Below are 16,929 nucleotides of genomic sequence, written 5' to 3' on the forward strand. Positions count from 1 at the left end.
CTTAAAGAAACATGGGAGCCGGATCAAAGAGGAAAATGGCTGGAAAGTGAACCAAATGGGGACTAAGGGAGGCAAGGAGGAAAGAACCTTTAGAGACATGGACACTATTCAGATACAGAAGTCTGGCACAGGCACAGGCAACACCATGAGTCCTGGTGACGGAGACCTGTGCTGGAAGGAAAAGGGACAGAAACTGGCACTTTCTGAGTCCCTAGTTAGTGCGGGGTACTCTTGTGATCGTAATAATCCTGCAAAGGATGTGTAATCAGCCCCAGACAAGAGAGATTAAATATGAGTTCCACATCTTTTAAATGCGGCCCTCCTTTCTGCCCTGCACTGTGTGCTCAGAGAAATTCAGAGCATATCCTACATCAGGCAGCCTCCTGGTACCTCTTTTTAAAAGTGCAATGATTAGAGACTAGACTGCGAATCTGCAGCTGGCAAAGGAGGGAGAAGGCTTCAATCAGTTTGCAACTTTTCTAGGCTCTGGCCACGTGCCGGCCACGGGGCTGGGTTCCGGGAGGCACTGGACAAGAACCTTCCTCTTAGCACCTTACAAACCAGCCATCCCCTCCCCCCAACATGGTAACCAGCTCTGATCTGGGCGGCCAGGGCACAGAGGTGCAGGCCCAGCGCAGCGCTGGAACTGGCGAGCTGGGACGGCGGCTTGGCCGAGTTCGGAGGCCAGCAGGGCAGGGTCCGGCTAGGCTTCCCACTCCCCTTTCCGTTTTACCAGGCGCAGGTCTCCGGGTCCGTGCACCACCAGAGAGAGGTTCTCGGGCTTGGCCGCCGCCATGTCGCTGTCTCCCTCCCGGGTCGAGGCTGCAGTCTGCAGGACGCGTGGTGATTCTGGTGACAGCCCCGCGAGGGTTGGGGGTAAGGGTTGGGAGGCCCTGGTTGTCAGAAAAGGCGCACGCCCGGCCGGGGCGGGGCTTCCTCGTCTCTGACAACCTGGGCGGGGCTAGAGTGAGGGGGCGGGGCCTTCCTGCTTCCCTCAGGCGCTACCCCGGGGCGCTGGGGGAGGGGGGCCTAAGGAGGGGCCAGAGGAGGGGGTAGGGGAGAGGCGAAGCCGGTCCTCCACAGTCGTCTGCAGGCGCTGCTGTTTATGTCGGCGTCATATCCAAGGGAACATTGCTGTCCTGAAAGTAACCTGCAGAGGCGTCAGCCACCAGACCAATGTCCTCAGACTTGAGCTGCAGAAGAAGGGGGTTCTGCAATGTGGAGCAGATTCTGAAGGCTAGCACTGAGATTCTGATAAGGTGTGTCTCCGTCTTACCTAGAGGTGAGGCCTAGGGGTCTGTATTTGTATTAGCATTGGAAATCTTGAAGCTGCAGATAGGGCATGGTCTACACTTTGAGAAACAGGAACTACACTGATGCAACCTTCATGTGGGCCCTGTATCCCCAGCACCCAGCAAAGTGCCCGGTACAAATAAGAATGAACGAATGCGTCAGTCGGTACAAGTAAGAATGAACCAATGGCTCAGTCGGTTAAGCGTCCCACTTCGGCTCAGGTCATGATCTTACGGTTCATGAGTTTGAGCCCTGCCTCGGGCTCTGGGCTGACAGCTCAGAGCCTGGAGCCCGCTTCAGATTCTATGTCTTCCTCTGTCTGCCCCTCCGCTGCTTGCACTCTGTCTCTCGCATTGTCTCAAAAATAAATAAACATTAAAAAAATGAATGAATGAATGAATGAATTGACATACCATCTCATGGGCTCCATGCATCAGAGTGAAGAAGCTATGAAATGGAATCTGCAAACCCTTTTTCTCTTAACTGGCTCTGCTTCTTGTAATAGAAACCGGACTTCTGGGTGCATTCTTCCTTCAGGCTTCTTTTTCCTCAGAAACAATGAAAGTTTACTCCAAGGGGAGAGCTGCCCTCAGGCCTGGCTTAAGTCCGTAAAGGCCCTTCCCTCCTTTGAGAGTAGTGTTCAGGATTTCATTCCCTACAGCCTCTCCCCACACCCAGACATTCTGCTGGATCATTTTATCCCCCCTGGGAGACTTTCCCCAGCACACAGCCCTTGGAGATAACCCTGTGGCACTCACTGCACTCTCCACAGATGGGTCACAACCTGTACTTTCCTTCCCCAACCTGTAATCATCCCTTCCCCAAATGCTCTGGAAGGTCACTGAGGGCAAGGCTTCATTTCTTAAAAAAAAAAAAAAAAAAAAAAAAAGTCTAGCCATATTGAGCTCCAGTTGGAAGAGGCGAGTCCGGTCTCAAAATGGAGGTAAAACCACCGCCTGGTTGCCCCCAGCCGGACTCTGTCTCCCCCGCGCGGGGCGGGGGGCATGATCCAAAGGAAACAGAGCAGATGAGAAAGCTGTTTATTGGTGGTTTGAGCTTTGAAACTACAAATGATAGTTTATGAGAACGTTTTGAAAAATGGGACACACAGATTGTGTGGTGATGAGAGACCCCCAAACAAAACGTTCCAGGGGTTTTGGTTTTGTGACTTACTCTTGCGTGGAAGAGGTGGATGCAGCCATGTGTGCTCGACCACACAAGGGTGATGGACGTGTAGTGGAACCAAAGAGAGCTGTTTCTGGAGAGGATTCTGCAAAGCCCATCTAACTATGAAGAAAAATTTCGTTGGTGGTATTAAAGAAGATACAGAAGAATACAATTTGAGACTGCTTTGAAACGTATGGCAAGATGGAAACCATAGAAGTTATGGAGGACAGGCAGAGTGGAAAAAAGAGAGGATTTGCTTTCGTAACTTTTTTTTTTTTAATTTTTTTTTTTCAACGTTTATTTATTTTTGGGACAGAGAGAGACAGAGCATGAACGGGGGAGGGGCAGAGAGAGAGGGAGACACAGAATCGGAAGCAGGCTCCAGGCTCTGAGCCATCAGCCCAGAGCCTGACGCGGGGCTCGAACTCACGGACCGCGAGATCGTGACCTGGCTGAAGTTGGACGCTTAACCGACTGCGCCACCCAGGCGCCCCTACTTTCATAACTTTTGATGATCATGATACTGTTAATAAAATTGTTCAGAAATACCATCACTATTAATGGGCGTAATTGTGAAGTGGAAAAGGCCCTTTCCAAACAAGAAATGCAGTCTGCTGGATCACAAAGAGGTCGTGGAGGTGGATCTGGCAACTTTATGGGTCGCGGAGGAAACTTTGGTGGAAGAGGAGGCTACGGTGGAGGTGGTGGCAGCAGAGGTAGATATGGAGGAGGTGATGATGGATACAATGGATTTGGAGGTGATGGTGGCAACTGTGGTGGTGGTCCTGGTTATAGTAGCAGAGGAGGCTATGGTGGTGGTGGACCAGGATATGGAAACCAAGGCAGTGGGTACAGTGGTGGTGGTGGAGGATATGATGGTTACAATGAAGGAGGAAATTTTGGAGGTGGTAACTATGGTGGCCGTGGGAACTATAATGATTTTGGAAATTATAGTGGACAACAGCAACCAAGCTGAGGACCCATGAAAGGGGGCAGTTTTGGTGGAAGAAGCTCGGGCAGTCCCTATGGTGGTGGTTATGGATCTGGTGGTGGAAGTGGTAGATATGGTAGCAGGAGGTTCTAAAAATTTTCAGAAGAAAAGGGCTACAGTTCTTAGCAGGAGAGCGAGCAAGGTGTTGTCAGGAAAGCTGACAGGTTACTTTGAGACAGTCGTCCCCAGTGCATTAGAGGAACTGCAAAAATCTGCCACAGAAGGAATGATGCTCCATAATCAGAAAAGTTCCTGCAGCTTAAACAGGAACCCCTTCTTGTTCAGGACTGTCATAGCCACAGTTGGCAAAAAGTGCAGCTATTGATGAAGGCAATGTGTCAATTAGATGTGCATTCCTGAGGTCTTTTATCTGTTGTAGCTTTTTCTTTTTCTTTTCATTACATCAGGTATATTGTCCTGTAAATTGTGGTAGTGGTACCAGGAATAAAAAATGAAGGAATTTTTAACTTTTCAAAAACAAAAATCTATTAAGTGTCTTACTTTTTAAAAAATTTTTAAATAGCTTTATTGAAGTATAATTGACATACTGTAAATAGCCAATATTTAAAGTACATACTACAGTAAGTTTTGATATATGTATACATCATGAAGCCATCACCATATTCAAGATAATGAGCATAATGTATCCCCCTCAAAAGTCCTCTCCCCATCCTAAGCAACCATTGTTCTTCTTTCTTCACTACACATTAGTTTGCATTTTCTAGAATTTTATATAAATAGTATAAAAAGTGGGTATTTTTTAGCCTTTTTTTTTTTTAATGTTTCTTTATTTTTGAGAGGTGGGGGAGGGGTAGAGACAGCAGGGCCACAGAGGATCCCAAGCGAGCTCTGTGCTGACAGCAGCAAGCCCAACACAGGACTCCATCTCACAAACCATGAGATCATGACCCGAGTTGAAGTCACTCAACTGACTGAGCTACCCAGGCACCCCAAGCTTTTTAGACTTATCACAATTGTTTTGAGATTCATCCAAGTTGTTGGATATATCCAAGTTGCATATATCAATAGTTCATTCCTTTTTATTGGTGATGTGCCACAATGTGTTTATCCATTTACATACTGATGGACATTTGGGTTGTTTCTAGTTTTTTATGATTACAAATATGGTTCCTATGAACATTCATGTACAAGTTTTGATACGGACATATGCTTTCATTTCTTCTAGGTTATCAGGTCATTGTTACTCTATGATTAGCCATTTGAGGAACGTCTAAACTGTTTTCCAAAGTGATTGAACCACTTTAATTCCCAGCAGCTGTGCAACTGGAGCTGGGAGTCCCAGTTTTTCCAAATCCTCACTAACAGTTGGTGTAGTCAATTTCTAAAAAATTTTAGATGTTCTAATAGGTGTGTAGTGCATCTCATTGTTTTTTTTTTTTTAATTGAAGTATAATTAGCATAACATAGTGTTATATTAGTTTCAAGTGTATAGTATAATAATTCAATGATTCTATACATTTCTCAGTGCTCATCGCAATAAATGTACTCTTAATCCCCTTCACCTATTTCACCCATCCCCTCCCCCACCTCCCCTCTGGCAACTACTGATTTGTTCTCTATATTTAAGAGTGGTTTTTTTTTAAATCTCTTTTCTTAAAGTCCACCATAAGAGTGAAACCATATGGTATTTGTCTTTGACTGACTTCTTTCACTTAGCATTATACCCTCTAGGCCCATCCATGTGGTTCCAAATGGCAAGATCTCTTTCTTTTTTATGACTGAGTAATATCCATTGTGTGTATATATTTCATATATATATATATATATATATACACACACACATATATATATGTGTGTGTGTATATATATATATATGCCACTTCTTTATCCATTCATCTGTTGATGGACATTTGGGTTGCTTCCATAATTTAATTTAGCTTTTGTAAATAATGCTGCAATAAACATAGGGGTGCCTATATCTTCTCAAATTAATGTTTTTGTTTTCTTTGGATAAGTACCCAGTAGTGGGATTATTGGATCATATGATAATTCTATTTTTAAAATTTTTGAGGAACTTCCATACTGTTTACCACAGTGGCTACACTAACTTGTATTCCCACCAACTGTGCCTGAGGGTTCTTTTTCTGTACATCCTCAGCAATTGTTTTTTCCTCCAGAATACTTACCAAGACCTCATTTTAAAAAACAGAATCTGGTAAAATGTTTTGGACAGTGTAGGAGCTAAAAAAAAAAAAAAAAAAAAAAGATTTGATGATAAATGTAGACCAATCTCTGGAACCCCAATAATGATAAAAATGGAAGTATGTGTCAGGGTTGGGGGGGGGGATGGGTAAGGTGTGGCAAAACAATGGGATGGATTTTTGCAAGGGACTGGTAGAGTCACGTTCATTGCTTTGAGACCTATCCCATAAGGCTAGGCTATACTTGACCAGTCCCTCCAGCACTTCCTGCACACAGCTTCTAAGCAGGCTTTGCTTGGAGAGACAGACTAACTCGGGGTTGCCTGACTTCACTCGTGAAGCTGAACTTTAAACTAAGCTTTCTCTTCTTGGCTTGTGGAGTTCCTTCAGTCTCCCAAACATGGCTCTCCAGTGGGTGAAGCTGACAATGGAGAAAGCCCTAATGGTTTAATAGCTGAGAGCCACTTGAAGTAGACTCTTACTGACTTTTATTATTTTTTTTTTAATTTTTTTTCAACGTTTATTTATTTTTGGGACAGAGAGAGACAGAGCATGAACGGGCGAGGGGCAGAGAGAGAGGGAGACACAGAATCGGAAACAGGCTCCAGGCTCTGAGCCATCAGCCCAGAGCCTGACGCGGGGCTCGAACTCACAGACTGCGAGATCGTGACCTGGCTGAAGTCGGACGCTTAACCGACTGCGCCACCCAGGCGCCCCTCTTACTGACTTTTAAATTAAGTAAACAGAATACCAGAACCAAGGCAGAGGTCTGACAGTAAAATATGACACAATGACCACACTTTGGAGAGGTATTTGTTTTCTTATGAGCAATAACACTTTGCAACTGTCTTGAAGGTTATTGCCTGGAGGTAAAGAGATTTGGAAAGGCAGGAGACAAATTTAGAAATATATTCTAAGACTAAGGCTCTCTATAGAAAACATAAAACAGTGAGTTGATAAAGATTCTTAAGAAACTGGCATTTTTAAAGTAAAAAAGCAAGTTGTTATTATGGCATTTAAACAATTTGGTGTGACATTTCTACATAATTTCCTAACAGAGACTAGCATTCATGATGGTAAGCAATAGACTTTTCTAGGCATTTTAGTGAATAGGGATAAAGTGCTGGCTTTGCCTTTGCTGGTGGCCTGCTTGGCACAGCTTCTCTGGGTCTCTGCCTAACTTTCCCAAACACTTTGAGGGACTCTCTCCCCTGAATACAACTACAACAAGTTGTTGATAAATTTCTGCCGTGAAAACCTATTTAGAATTCTAAAACAAAATCATAGGATGCATATCCTCCAGGATTGCATATTTAGAAAAAGGGAGACTTTAGTCCAGGCAGCATCTATTCTATCAAAAATACTGGGTTACTTCAGGTGTAGATAATGCAATATACTAACAAGAAAAATCTGTGTGCCATTGGACTTTAGTTTTCAGAAGGTCAGAACAGTTGTAAAATTCTGATTTCCCGATTTCTCCATTTGGTCAACTATTCAGTTACTCAAACCTGGTTATTTACAACAAAAGAAAGAATAACAAAAACAAAACAAAACAAAAGAAAGAGACAAGAAAGAAGGAAAGGAAGGAAGGAAGGAAGGAAGGAAGGAAGGAAGGAAGGAAGGAAGGAAGGAAGACATGAAATATCTTGCAGACCTTGGAAATAAGGTTACCAATGAGAGTTAAACTAGTAAAATCCATATGCAATGAATAAGATTAATGAGCTTCCCTGAGGAACTAGTAACATACCTGCCATTAACAAATTTCAGGGAAGATTAGGAAAAGAAGGAGAGCAGGAATTTTAGTCTAGAACTATCCAGGGGAGAGAGGTGCTTGGTGATAGTGGTGGCAATGTTGCTGGCACAGAAGAGTGGAAGCAAGGGGACCCGCTAAAGGTTACTGCTACATGCCAGCTGAGGATGGTGACTGAGATAAATCTTGGAAGTGGAGATGGAGTGAAGCAGGTAGGTCCAAGATTTATTTTGGAGCTAGGCAAGGGACTTGGTAAGGATTGGTTTATAGGAGTTGAGGAGAAGGTAGCTAGAAGATTTACTCTCAGATTTCTGACATGATTACTGGATGGATGAAGGCTATTATCTGATATGGGCAGTACTGAGGGAGGAGGAACAGATTTGGGGGAAAGATCAGGCAGGTAATTTTGGGTAGGCTAAGTTTGAGATATCTGTGAGACATCTAGGAGAAATAAACCAGGTCTGGGAAAGTCTCGGTTTGAAAAGTCTATACTAAACTTGGAAACCATTGGCAATAGACTGTATTTAAAGGAATAAAAGAGAAGGAGGTAATGTGGGGAGAGTATAGAATGAAAAAAGATACACTTCAGGTCCAAACATTCAGCATCCAACAATGAGGGAGCAGGAAAAGGAAAAACGAACCAGCAAAGAATCCTGAGAATAAGGAGAATCATATTAGGGAAAGGCAGTGTTTTAAGAAGGAAGCAGCCAGCTGTTAAATACCAATGAGAGGTCAAGATGGAAATCAAAAAGTATGGAGTTAGTGGAGTTAGCCATAAGGAGATCATGGGTGTTCATGGCAAAGTGTTTTGGTATGAAGATAGGAGCAGGAGCCACACTGGTTTGGGATCATTCATATATTCATTTAGTAAACACATAGTAAGTAATTTATAACATGTCAGGTATAAAATATTGGGGATACAATAAACAAGACAGAAACAATCCCCATTCAGGGAGGGGAATCCATTAAATAAATGACCACAGAAGTATTGAGTCTATCATACTTAAGGTAAGGGCTATGAAGAAAAAGGAAAGGATACCATGAAAATGTATAACAGAAAAACCCAGTCCAGCTTGAAAGCAAGGGAAGATTGCCCCCAAGGAAGTGATGTATTAGCTGTAATTGAAAGACTTAGGTAGTCACAAGAGTGAGGCAAAGGAGAGAGAGGGTGTGTTCCAGGCAACACACACATAGAGTCCTAGAGGGGGAAGAGGTCACTGTTGAAAGTCAGCAGTGTGGCAGGGCCATGGTGAGCAAGGGGACCCAACCCAGGGGTGTACATAGGTCTTCCAGTATTTCATGTTGCTGAAATGCAGGAGTACAAGAAGAAATGTGTCAAGAATAAAGATCTTAGGGGGAAAGCTGGAAAATCACACTGCTTGAAGGTGAGGAGTTCCTTCTGAGGTACAAAGTCCATTTTTGTAACAAGGACAGGGAGTGTAGCTGGGAGCATAGAACCTCCCAGAATTAGTTTGATTCTGAGAATCAGAGAAGATAGAGTTGAATAGGGAATCCTATTGACAAGTCTTACTTGCAGGAGACAATGGGGAGGAGCTGGCAGACACTGTTATAAACAACCTGAAAGCTGTCTGTCTGTGGCTGGGAGAAGTAGGAGATAAAAGAGTTCTTATAGGGGTACCTGGGTGGTTCAGTCCATTGAGTATCCAACTCTTGATTTCGGCTCAGGTCATGATCCCAGGGTCGTGGGATCGAGCCCTGTGTAGGGATTTTCTTGGGATTCTCTCTCTCTCAACCTCTGCCCCTCTCTCCCACTCACACACTCTCTCTCTCAAAAAAAAAAGGAAAAGAAAAAGAAAAAGCTCTTACAGACAACCTGGGTTATTGAGGAATTTCCCATTAGCCTTGTCCTCTTCTCTTCATGTCATGTCTATAAATAACTGGTCCAAAGTGATTCACTTCATTCATTAGTTATCAATAAAGTTCCACAATAGGAACTGTATAAACATGATAAAGGAATAAAGGGAAGTGAAAAGAAATAAAGAATATTCACCAGAAAAAAAATATTGCTGAGGAACAAATGAAAGTTTTGATAGAACAGTTTGCCATAAAACTGAAGAGGGCATCCAATGTGGAGACACTCCACATTGGAGGTAAGGTGGGGGGAGGGGGCAAAGTAGGGGTGGGGGAAGGGCAACACAGGTACAGAACCTGAATGGGATGAGAAGGGCATCTTCACAGGGAAGTGGTATTAACATGGGGTGTCAAAGCCCTAAAAGGGTGAGGAAGAGAACACATGTGTTTAGCACAGCTCAGTGTGAGGTGAGGGAGACTGGGGATGATAAAGAGGATGACTATAGCTAAAGGCTAGTGTTGGATATAGGAGCCTGAATATGTTGGGGACAGCATTTGCTCAGGTGAGGAGGGAGCCACAGAGATAAGAGATTGGTACACAGTGAGGGATTGAAAAAATAAGTACTACATTAAGGATGATGGGAGCAAGGTTTCTCGCTATTGGAGAAGAGAGGTATACATATGGAAGGAAAAAAACAGAATGAACCCTGTGTGATGTTAGATAAAATTGGAGGGATCAGTGTGAGCTCATGATTTGCAATAGACAGAAATAAATAGAAGTATAAATATATGTGTGTACACACACACACACATAATTCTCCATAGCTCTGTCTACAGAAAGAGCTTGGGTTGGGAACAGTGACACCTGATAGCAAAGAGTATATCTAGCACCCAAATCTTGGTTACCATACTTGAAGAAATGACTTAATCTAGGGCTGGAACAAGAAAAGTACAAGATGAACCTGGAACATCTTGTTGTGCCAGAAAGTAAGGAAATATTCCATGAATGATGGGACATATCAAAGGACACAGAAGCCAGCTTGAATTAACTACTACTGAACAAATCACAGGAAATTTGAGCATAAAAATAAATTATAGTAATAACATATCATAACCCATTGAGTAAAATAAGAACAGTGAGTCCATACTGACAAAAATCAATTAATAAATTGAAAGTTTGACAAAATATGTGTAGTTACATAACCCAAAGTACCTCCCTACAAAATATCTATTACATAGGGGAAAAGAGTAACTTTACAGTGGAGAAGCATGGTTATACCACCTTAATCAAGTGATCAGAATTACTATCATTATCAATGAGACATACTGAAATCATGTACCACTTGAAAGGATGTGATGAGAAGAAAACAGTTGAGATATTCATGCAAAAAAAATGCATAAGCTGAATCTAATCATGAGAAAATATTAGACAAGCTCAATTTGAGGAATATCCTGCAATAATTTTTCTGTAATCTTTAAATGAGTCATTGTCATGGGAGTCAAAGAAAGCCTGAAGAAATGTTTCAGATTGAAGGAAACTAAAAAGACAAGACAACTAAATCCAACACATGATTCTGAATTGTATCCATTTGCATAAAGGACATTATTAGGTCAATTGGTAAAAATTTACCAGGGTCTGAAGATTATCTGATAGTAATACCATGTATCACTGAGTTTGTTAATTTCATGAGTTTGATGGGGCAAAATGTTAACAATTGGGTTAGGAAATAAAGTTCTTTGTTGTTTTTTTTTTATTTAAAAAAAATTTTTTTTTAACGTGTATTTATTTTTGAGACAGAGAGAGACAGAGCATGAACGGGGGAGGGTCAGAGAGAGGGAGACACAGAATCTGAAACAGGCTCCAGGCTCCAAGCTGTCAGCACAGAGCCCGACGCGGGGCCCGAACTCTCGGACGGCGAGATCATGACCTGAGCCGAAGTCGGCTGCTTAACCGACTGAGCCACCCAGGCGCCCCGGAAATAAAGTTCTTTGTATTGGATGGGAATGCAAGCTGGTGCAGCCACTCTAGAAAACAGTATGGAGGTTCCTCAAAAAACTAAAAATAGAACTACCCTATGACCCAGCAGTTGCACTACTAGGCATTTATCCAAGGGATACAGGTATGCTGTTTCGAAGGGACACATACACCCCCATGTTTATAGCAGCATTATCAACAATAGCCAAAGTATGGAAAGAGCCCAAATGTCCATCGATGGATGAATGGATAAAGAAGATGTGGTATATATATGATGGAGTATTACTCAGCGATCAAAAAGAATGAAATCTTGCCAGTTGCAACTACGTGGATGGAACTGGCGGGTATTATGCTAAGTGAAATCAGTCAGAGAAAGACAAAAATCGTATGACTTCACTCATATGAGGACTCTAAGAGACAAAACAGGTGAACATAAGAGAAAGGAAGCAAAAATAATATAAAAACAGGGAGGGGGACAAAACATAAGGAACTCATAAATATGGAGAAAAAAATGAGAGTTACTGAAAGGGTGGTGGGAGGGGGGATGGGCTAAATGGATATGGGTCACTAAGGAATCTACTCCTGAAATCATTGTTGCACTATATGCTAACTAATTTGGATATAAATTTTAAAAAATAAAAATAAAACAAGTTAAAAAAAAACAATGAAATAACATAGGATGCTAAATAGCCACATGCTCAGGATTAGAAATAGAGTGTAATACATGGGATGTTCATAAAATTTTAGGGATGAATGAAAATTTAAACATTTTGAGCATGGAGAAATGGCCCAGTATTATTTGCCTAATGTTTATATAGTATGTAAACATACTGGAAGAAACTTACAAAACTAAATGGTGTATATTCAAAACATTATTTTGTGTAATTAAAATTTTCAAAGAAAAAAGTTCTTTGTAGTGGACTTGCAACTCTTCTATAAATAAAATTTACAAAATTAATATGTATGAAAGAAAATTCAATAATTTTGAATTTGTATTTGTGTTGTATTTGCCTTTGTAAGACAATAGCATAAAGCAGAGATGAAAAAGAGAAGCAATAGTGAAATATTAGAAAGAAATGAGGGGCACCTGGGTGGCTCAGTCAGTTAAGTGTCCGACTTTGGCTCAGGTCATGATCTCACAGTTCATGGGTTCGAGTCCCATGTCGGGCTCTGTGCTGACACCTCAGAGCCTGGAGCCTGCTTCAGATTCTGTGTCTCTTTCTCTCTCTGTCTCTCTCAAAAAAATGAATAAACGATAAAAATATTAAAAAAGAAAGAAAGAAATGAAATGTGAGCTGGAAGACCTCAGGAAGGAAAGTGGAATAAAACAAAATCATCCAAAAAAAAAAAAAAAAAAACATGAAAGCAAAACTGGAAGTATCTCAAAGGAGTAGGCACTGCTAAAACCAGTTAAGAGACATAGAGGACAAGATTGAGGAAAGTGAGCAAAATGAAATGGAAACAAACAAGTTTAAAAGGATTAGAGAAAAAATGATAGATATGGAAGATAGGCAAAAGAGATCCAATATTTGCATAATAGATTTCCTGATGAAGATATCCAAAATAATAGGATAAAAATAATTTCAATATATAATTCAAGAGAAGTTTCCAAAAATTAAAGAATAATTGAATCTCCCAACTGAAAGTTCATACAATGTGCAAGGAAATATTAATGTGGAATCTGAGAAAAGGTTACTTGATTACCAAGATAAATAAAGAATCCTTTGGGGAGCTAGGCAAATAATCAAGTCACTTAGAAGGGTGGAAAAATTCAGGCTTAGCTTAGACTTCTCCATAGCAACATTCATTGCTAGAAACAATACCTAAGAAGTCCTCAAGGAAAGTGTCACCCATATATTTTATACACAAACTGTGGTTTATGTAAGAAGGCACAGTGAGACATATTTGAATATGCAAGTGCTCAAATATTGTTTCCATGAGCCTTCCTTGAAGCAACTACTAGAAAATAAACTTAAGCCAACCATGTGATGAATGAAAAACCTATGCCAAAAAAGAGAAGAGCTATTGACGGCAGGATAAGGAGAAGAAAAATATACTAATTTCAATATTTGTTCATATTAGGGGATTGATAAGTAATGCCTAAGTAGTGAGAGTTAGGTATATGAGTTACACACTAAAACAAAAGTATAAGCCTTCTAATTTCTCAGAAAAAATAAAAACAAATGCATGTTACATTTCGAGAGTTTTCAAAGAATCTGTAAAGAAATAGAAGACATCACATAAAATAATGTGAGAATTGGGGCGCCTGGGTGGCGCAGTCGGTTAAGCGTCCGACTTCAGCCAGGTCACGATCTCGCGGTCCGTGAGTTCGAGCCCCGCGTCAGGCTCTGGGCTGATGGCTCAGAGCCTGGAGCCTGTTTCCGATTCTTTGTCTCCCTCTCTCTCTGCCCCTCCCCCGTTTATGCTCTGTCTCTCTCTGTCCCAAAAAATAAAATAAAAAACGTTGAAAAAAAAATTAAAAAAAAAATAATAATAATGTGAGAACTAAGATCAAATATACATCAGTTTGATAAGTATAAGTAGGCCAAACTAATTTATTAACATAAAAGAAATTCAGTTTGAATCATAAAGCAAAATCCAACTCTGCAGTATACAAGAGACCCAAAACAATAATTCAGAAATCTTTACAATTACAAACAAGAAGAGAACAGGGGTTGTAATTGAAATCAGGCAGAATTAATACCGGGACAAACAAGTGTTAAAGGTGACAAAGAGTAGTCATTTATAATGATAAAGAATGCAATTTACAATGAATTTACAAACTTATGAATATGTACCAAACAACATAGCATCAATATTAATATTAATAAATAAAACCACAGGACATGCAAGGAAAAATAGAAATACAGTGGTAGGAGCCTTATAGGTCTAAATTGCATAATTGATAACATAGATAAAAGTTGGCATTCTGAGAAGAGAATATTTTTTTTTTAAATAGCCATGAGTAATTCACAAAAACTGCCATATACTAGGCTAAAAGGAAAATCTCAGTAAAGTGCAAATGGTACAAATAAACAGGTAACATTTTCTAAACATAAGACAATCAAAAGATAGATAAGACGAGTGCCTGGGTGGCTCAGTCGGTTAAGTGTCCGACTTCTGCTCAGGTCATGATATCGTGGTTTGAGTTCAGGCCCACCGCGGGCTGTGTGCTGACAGCTCAGAGCCTGGAGCCTGCTTCAGATTCTGTGTCACCCTCTCTCTCTGTCCCTCCCCTGCTTGCACCCTGTCTCGCTCTCTCTCAAAAATAAATAAATATTTAAAAAAAAAATAGACAAGACTTCTAACTGGTTTTATGATGCAAGCATAACCTAATACCCAAACCAGACAAGGACATTACAAGAAAGGAATGTTGCAAAAGAAAAATAAAAGGAATATTGCCAGTAATCTGTCTCATCAATGTAGATGCAAAAATCCTAAACAAGACATTATCATGTCTAACTGCAGTAATACATTAAAAGCATGTATGGTTTTTAAAAGCTCAATAACATGATTAGATATGTAGTCAGGTTCGAACCACTGTTGTGCATAGTATAAGATGTCATCATCCATCACCAGGGAACATAATAGTAAATTCCCAATTGAGATGTCAGTTTGGAAGCGTGATTTTTCATAGTAATTTCAGTATTATGTAAGATGAGGCTGCACTTTGAAATCAGACTGATCTTAGATGAAGTCATAATTCTATAATTTATCAAGCTATGTGATTTGGACAAGTTTGGGCAAGTCTTAGTGTCAGTTTTTTCAGCTTTAAAATGAAAATGGCACCAGTTACCCCATAATATTAATTTATAGAATTAATGAGACAGTATTTATATGGGCGATGTGTTGGACTGACACCCCAAAGTATCCTCAAACTTAGAATAAAATCAGTGAGACCCAAATGAAAGGAATGAGATCGGACACCAGCAGAAATGATATAGCCAAAGGGATTATTTGTAAACGTGAAATAGATGAATCTCAGGGACATCCAGATCAAATTAAAGTGTCTTGGGAAAATGTAGACTGGATGGGACTAGATTAGGTTAGGCTTAAACCTAATCAATTACATAATAATGTGGGAAGAAAAAAATTCCTAGCAGAAGGGGTTTTTGGTCTCCCAAACCGTCCCGGAGAGACAGTTCTTTGACCTGAGGATGTGAGGAGCCAGTCCTCACGACAGCGACTTCCTGATAATATCTGTGGAAGCATCAGGCCACCCAAGCAGGGTGGCATCAGTCACTGCAAACATCTAGGCTTTCTAGTGACACTTTGACTTCCACACAGATTTGTTCACAGGAAAGGAAGATGAACCAATAGCATATCCGTTCAATCCTCTTAGAGCTGTATGTGTGGAAATCCAAAAGCCCTAAGACCGGGACGTTGGCCACCTTACTTCTCCTAGTGCCTGGCAGATGCAAGTAAGGATACTCCATTACTTATTGTAGTTTCCATCTTTTTCTCCCATCCCAGCCTAGTCTGGTCATGTGTCCATAAGGAGGGAAAAAGGAGGCTTTGGTGATTCAGGTTTCTAGGGTGGCTGTTACATGATTCACCAAAGACAATGTTGTGATGATAATTTGTCAGATGTCCCAAACACCAGCTAGAACTTACCCCCTCTGAAGAAAAACAGGTCTGTTATGGGATGGCTCAATTTTTATATGGCCGCTGCTGGTTCTTTATCTCATGTTTTAGAGACAATCTTAATCAAATTCCCTCCCCTTCTCCTTGCCTAATTCTAAGCCTTTCTTTTCTCGTTCTCTTTCATCGTGTTTCATTATCTCTCAGAAATGCAGTATTCCTATCACATACTTCTATCGCTTTTCCTTTATACTGTGCTTTTCTCTGCTATCAGCCTGCCGGAATGCTTATCATTTTGACCTCATAAATTACTCTTTCTTCATAGTTTGTTTGCTGATTTGATCTTCTGTTGAATGATGCCCATATCCTACCCTTCCCGTAATAAGCTGAATTTAACCACAGTCCCATCATGCCAGGAAGACTAGAACACACCGCTTTAACAAAACACCATTTTTTCTTTGTGGAACAAAATGAGACGTTTTCCTGAAGAAAAGTTATCATCTCTGCATGTCCCAGATGAATAGACTGACCGACCTTTAGAAGCTAAAACTAAACTCTGTTTCAAGTCACCCTTCTCACTATGTCAGCCTCTAAGGGTTGGCAAAAGAAGGATGTGGATTTTGTTCTGTCCACAGAGCAAAATTGATCAATTTGTCCACATTGATCAATTTGATCTGTATTGTTTGCACTTAATTCTTGATGGTCTCCAGCTGTGACAGTTAAATCAACAACATTGATTTCATTTTCAGTCTGTACAGAACACAAAGCCACAAGGGAAAGTGCATGACAGACTCCCAGTCTGTGGGGAAGGACCTCTCCTCCCCAAGAAAACATGCATCCACTCAAATGACTGAAATAGAAAAGTAGGGTGGAGCTTCACATTTACTGTAAGGAGAGAGTAATAAGGGTGGTCCCCAAAGCCAGGCTGTGATAGTGGCTAAGAACATGGGCTCTGGGCTTAGTGTCTTGACTTGGAATTCCACTTGCCATCTGATTTTAGGCAACTGCTAAAGCTTTCAAGCCTCTTTTCTGTAAGATAGGGATATAGTCTCTACCTCATAGGGGTGTGGTGAGGATCAAATGAGATAATACACATGAAGTACTTAGCACAGGAATAATAATAGCTAATGTTTCTTAAGCATTTTCCTTACACCAATGTGGTAAGCTAAATAATGGCCCCAAAGACATCCAGGTGCTA

General features: G+C 40.9%; 1 protein-coding gene, 1 long non-coding RNA gene and 1 pseudogene across 4 annotated transcripts in view; 2 read left to right on the forward strand and 1 right to left on the reverse strand.

Annotated features, from left to right (window-relative positions):
* SORD (sorbitol dehydrogenase) overlaps positions 1-816 on the reverse strand; it is a 33,946-nt gene extending 33,130 nt beyond the window's left edge. Inside the window, 1 exon segment of the mRNA XM_030318289.2 lies at positions 734-816. Within this exon segment, the coding sequence (XP_030174149.1) occupies positions 734-796 (63 nt within the window). The 5' untranslated portion in view covers positions 797-816.
* Positions 817-967: 151 nt separating this feature from the next.
* Positions 968-16,929, forward strand: part of LOC116737742 — a 121,413-nt gene continuing 105,451 nt past the window's right edge. For 2 of the 3 annotated variants that reach the window (XR_004343792.1, XR_004343790.1), the window contains exon 1: positions 968-1,282. This is a non-coding gene — a long non-coding RNA (uncharacterized LOC116737742). The remainder of the gene's footprint in view (positions 1,283-16,929) is intronic. The other variant, XR_004343791.1, reaches the window with a different exon arrangement.
* Positions 1,642-3,934, forward strand: LOC115515999 (annotated as a pseudogene).

This window comes from Lynx canadensis, chromosome B3 (genome assembly GCF_007474595.2).
Source record: "Lynx canadensis isolate LIC74 chromosome B3, mLynCan4.pri.v2, whole genome shotgun sequence".
NCBI lineage: Eukaryota > Metazoa > Chordata > Mammalia > Carnivora > Felidae > Lynx > Lynx canadensis.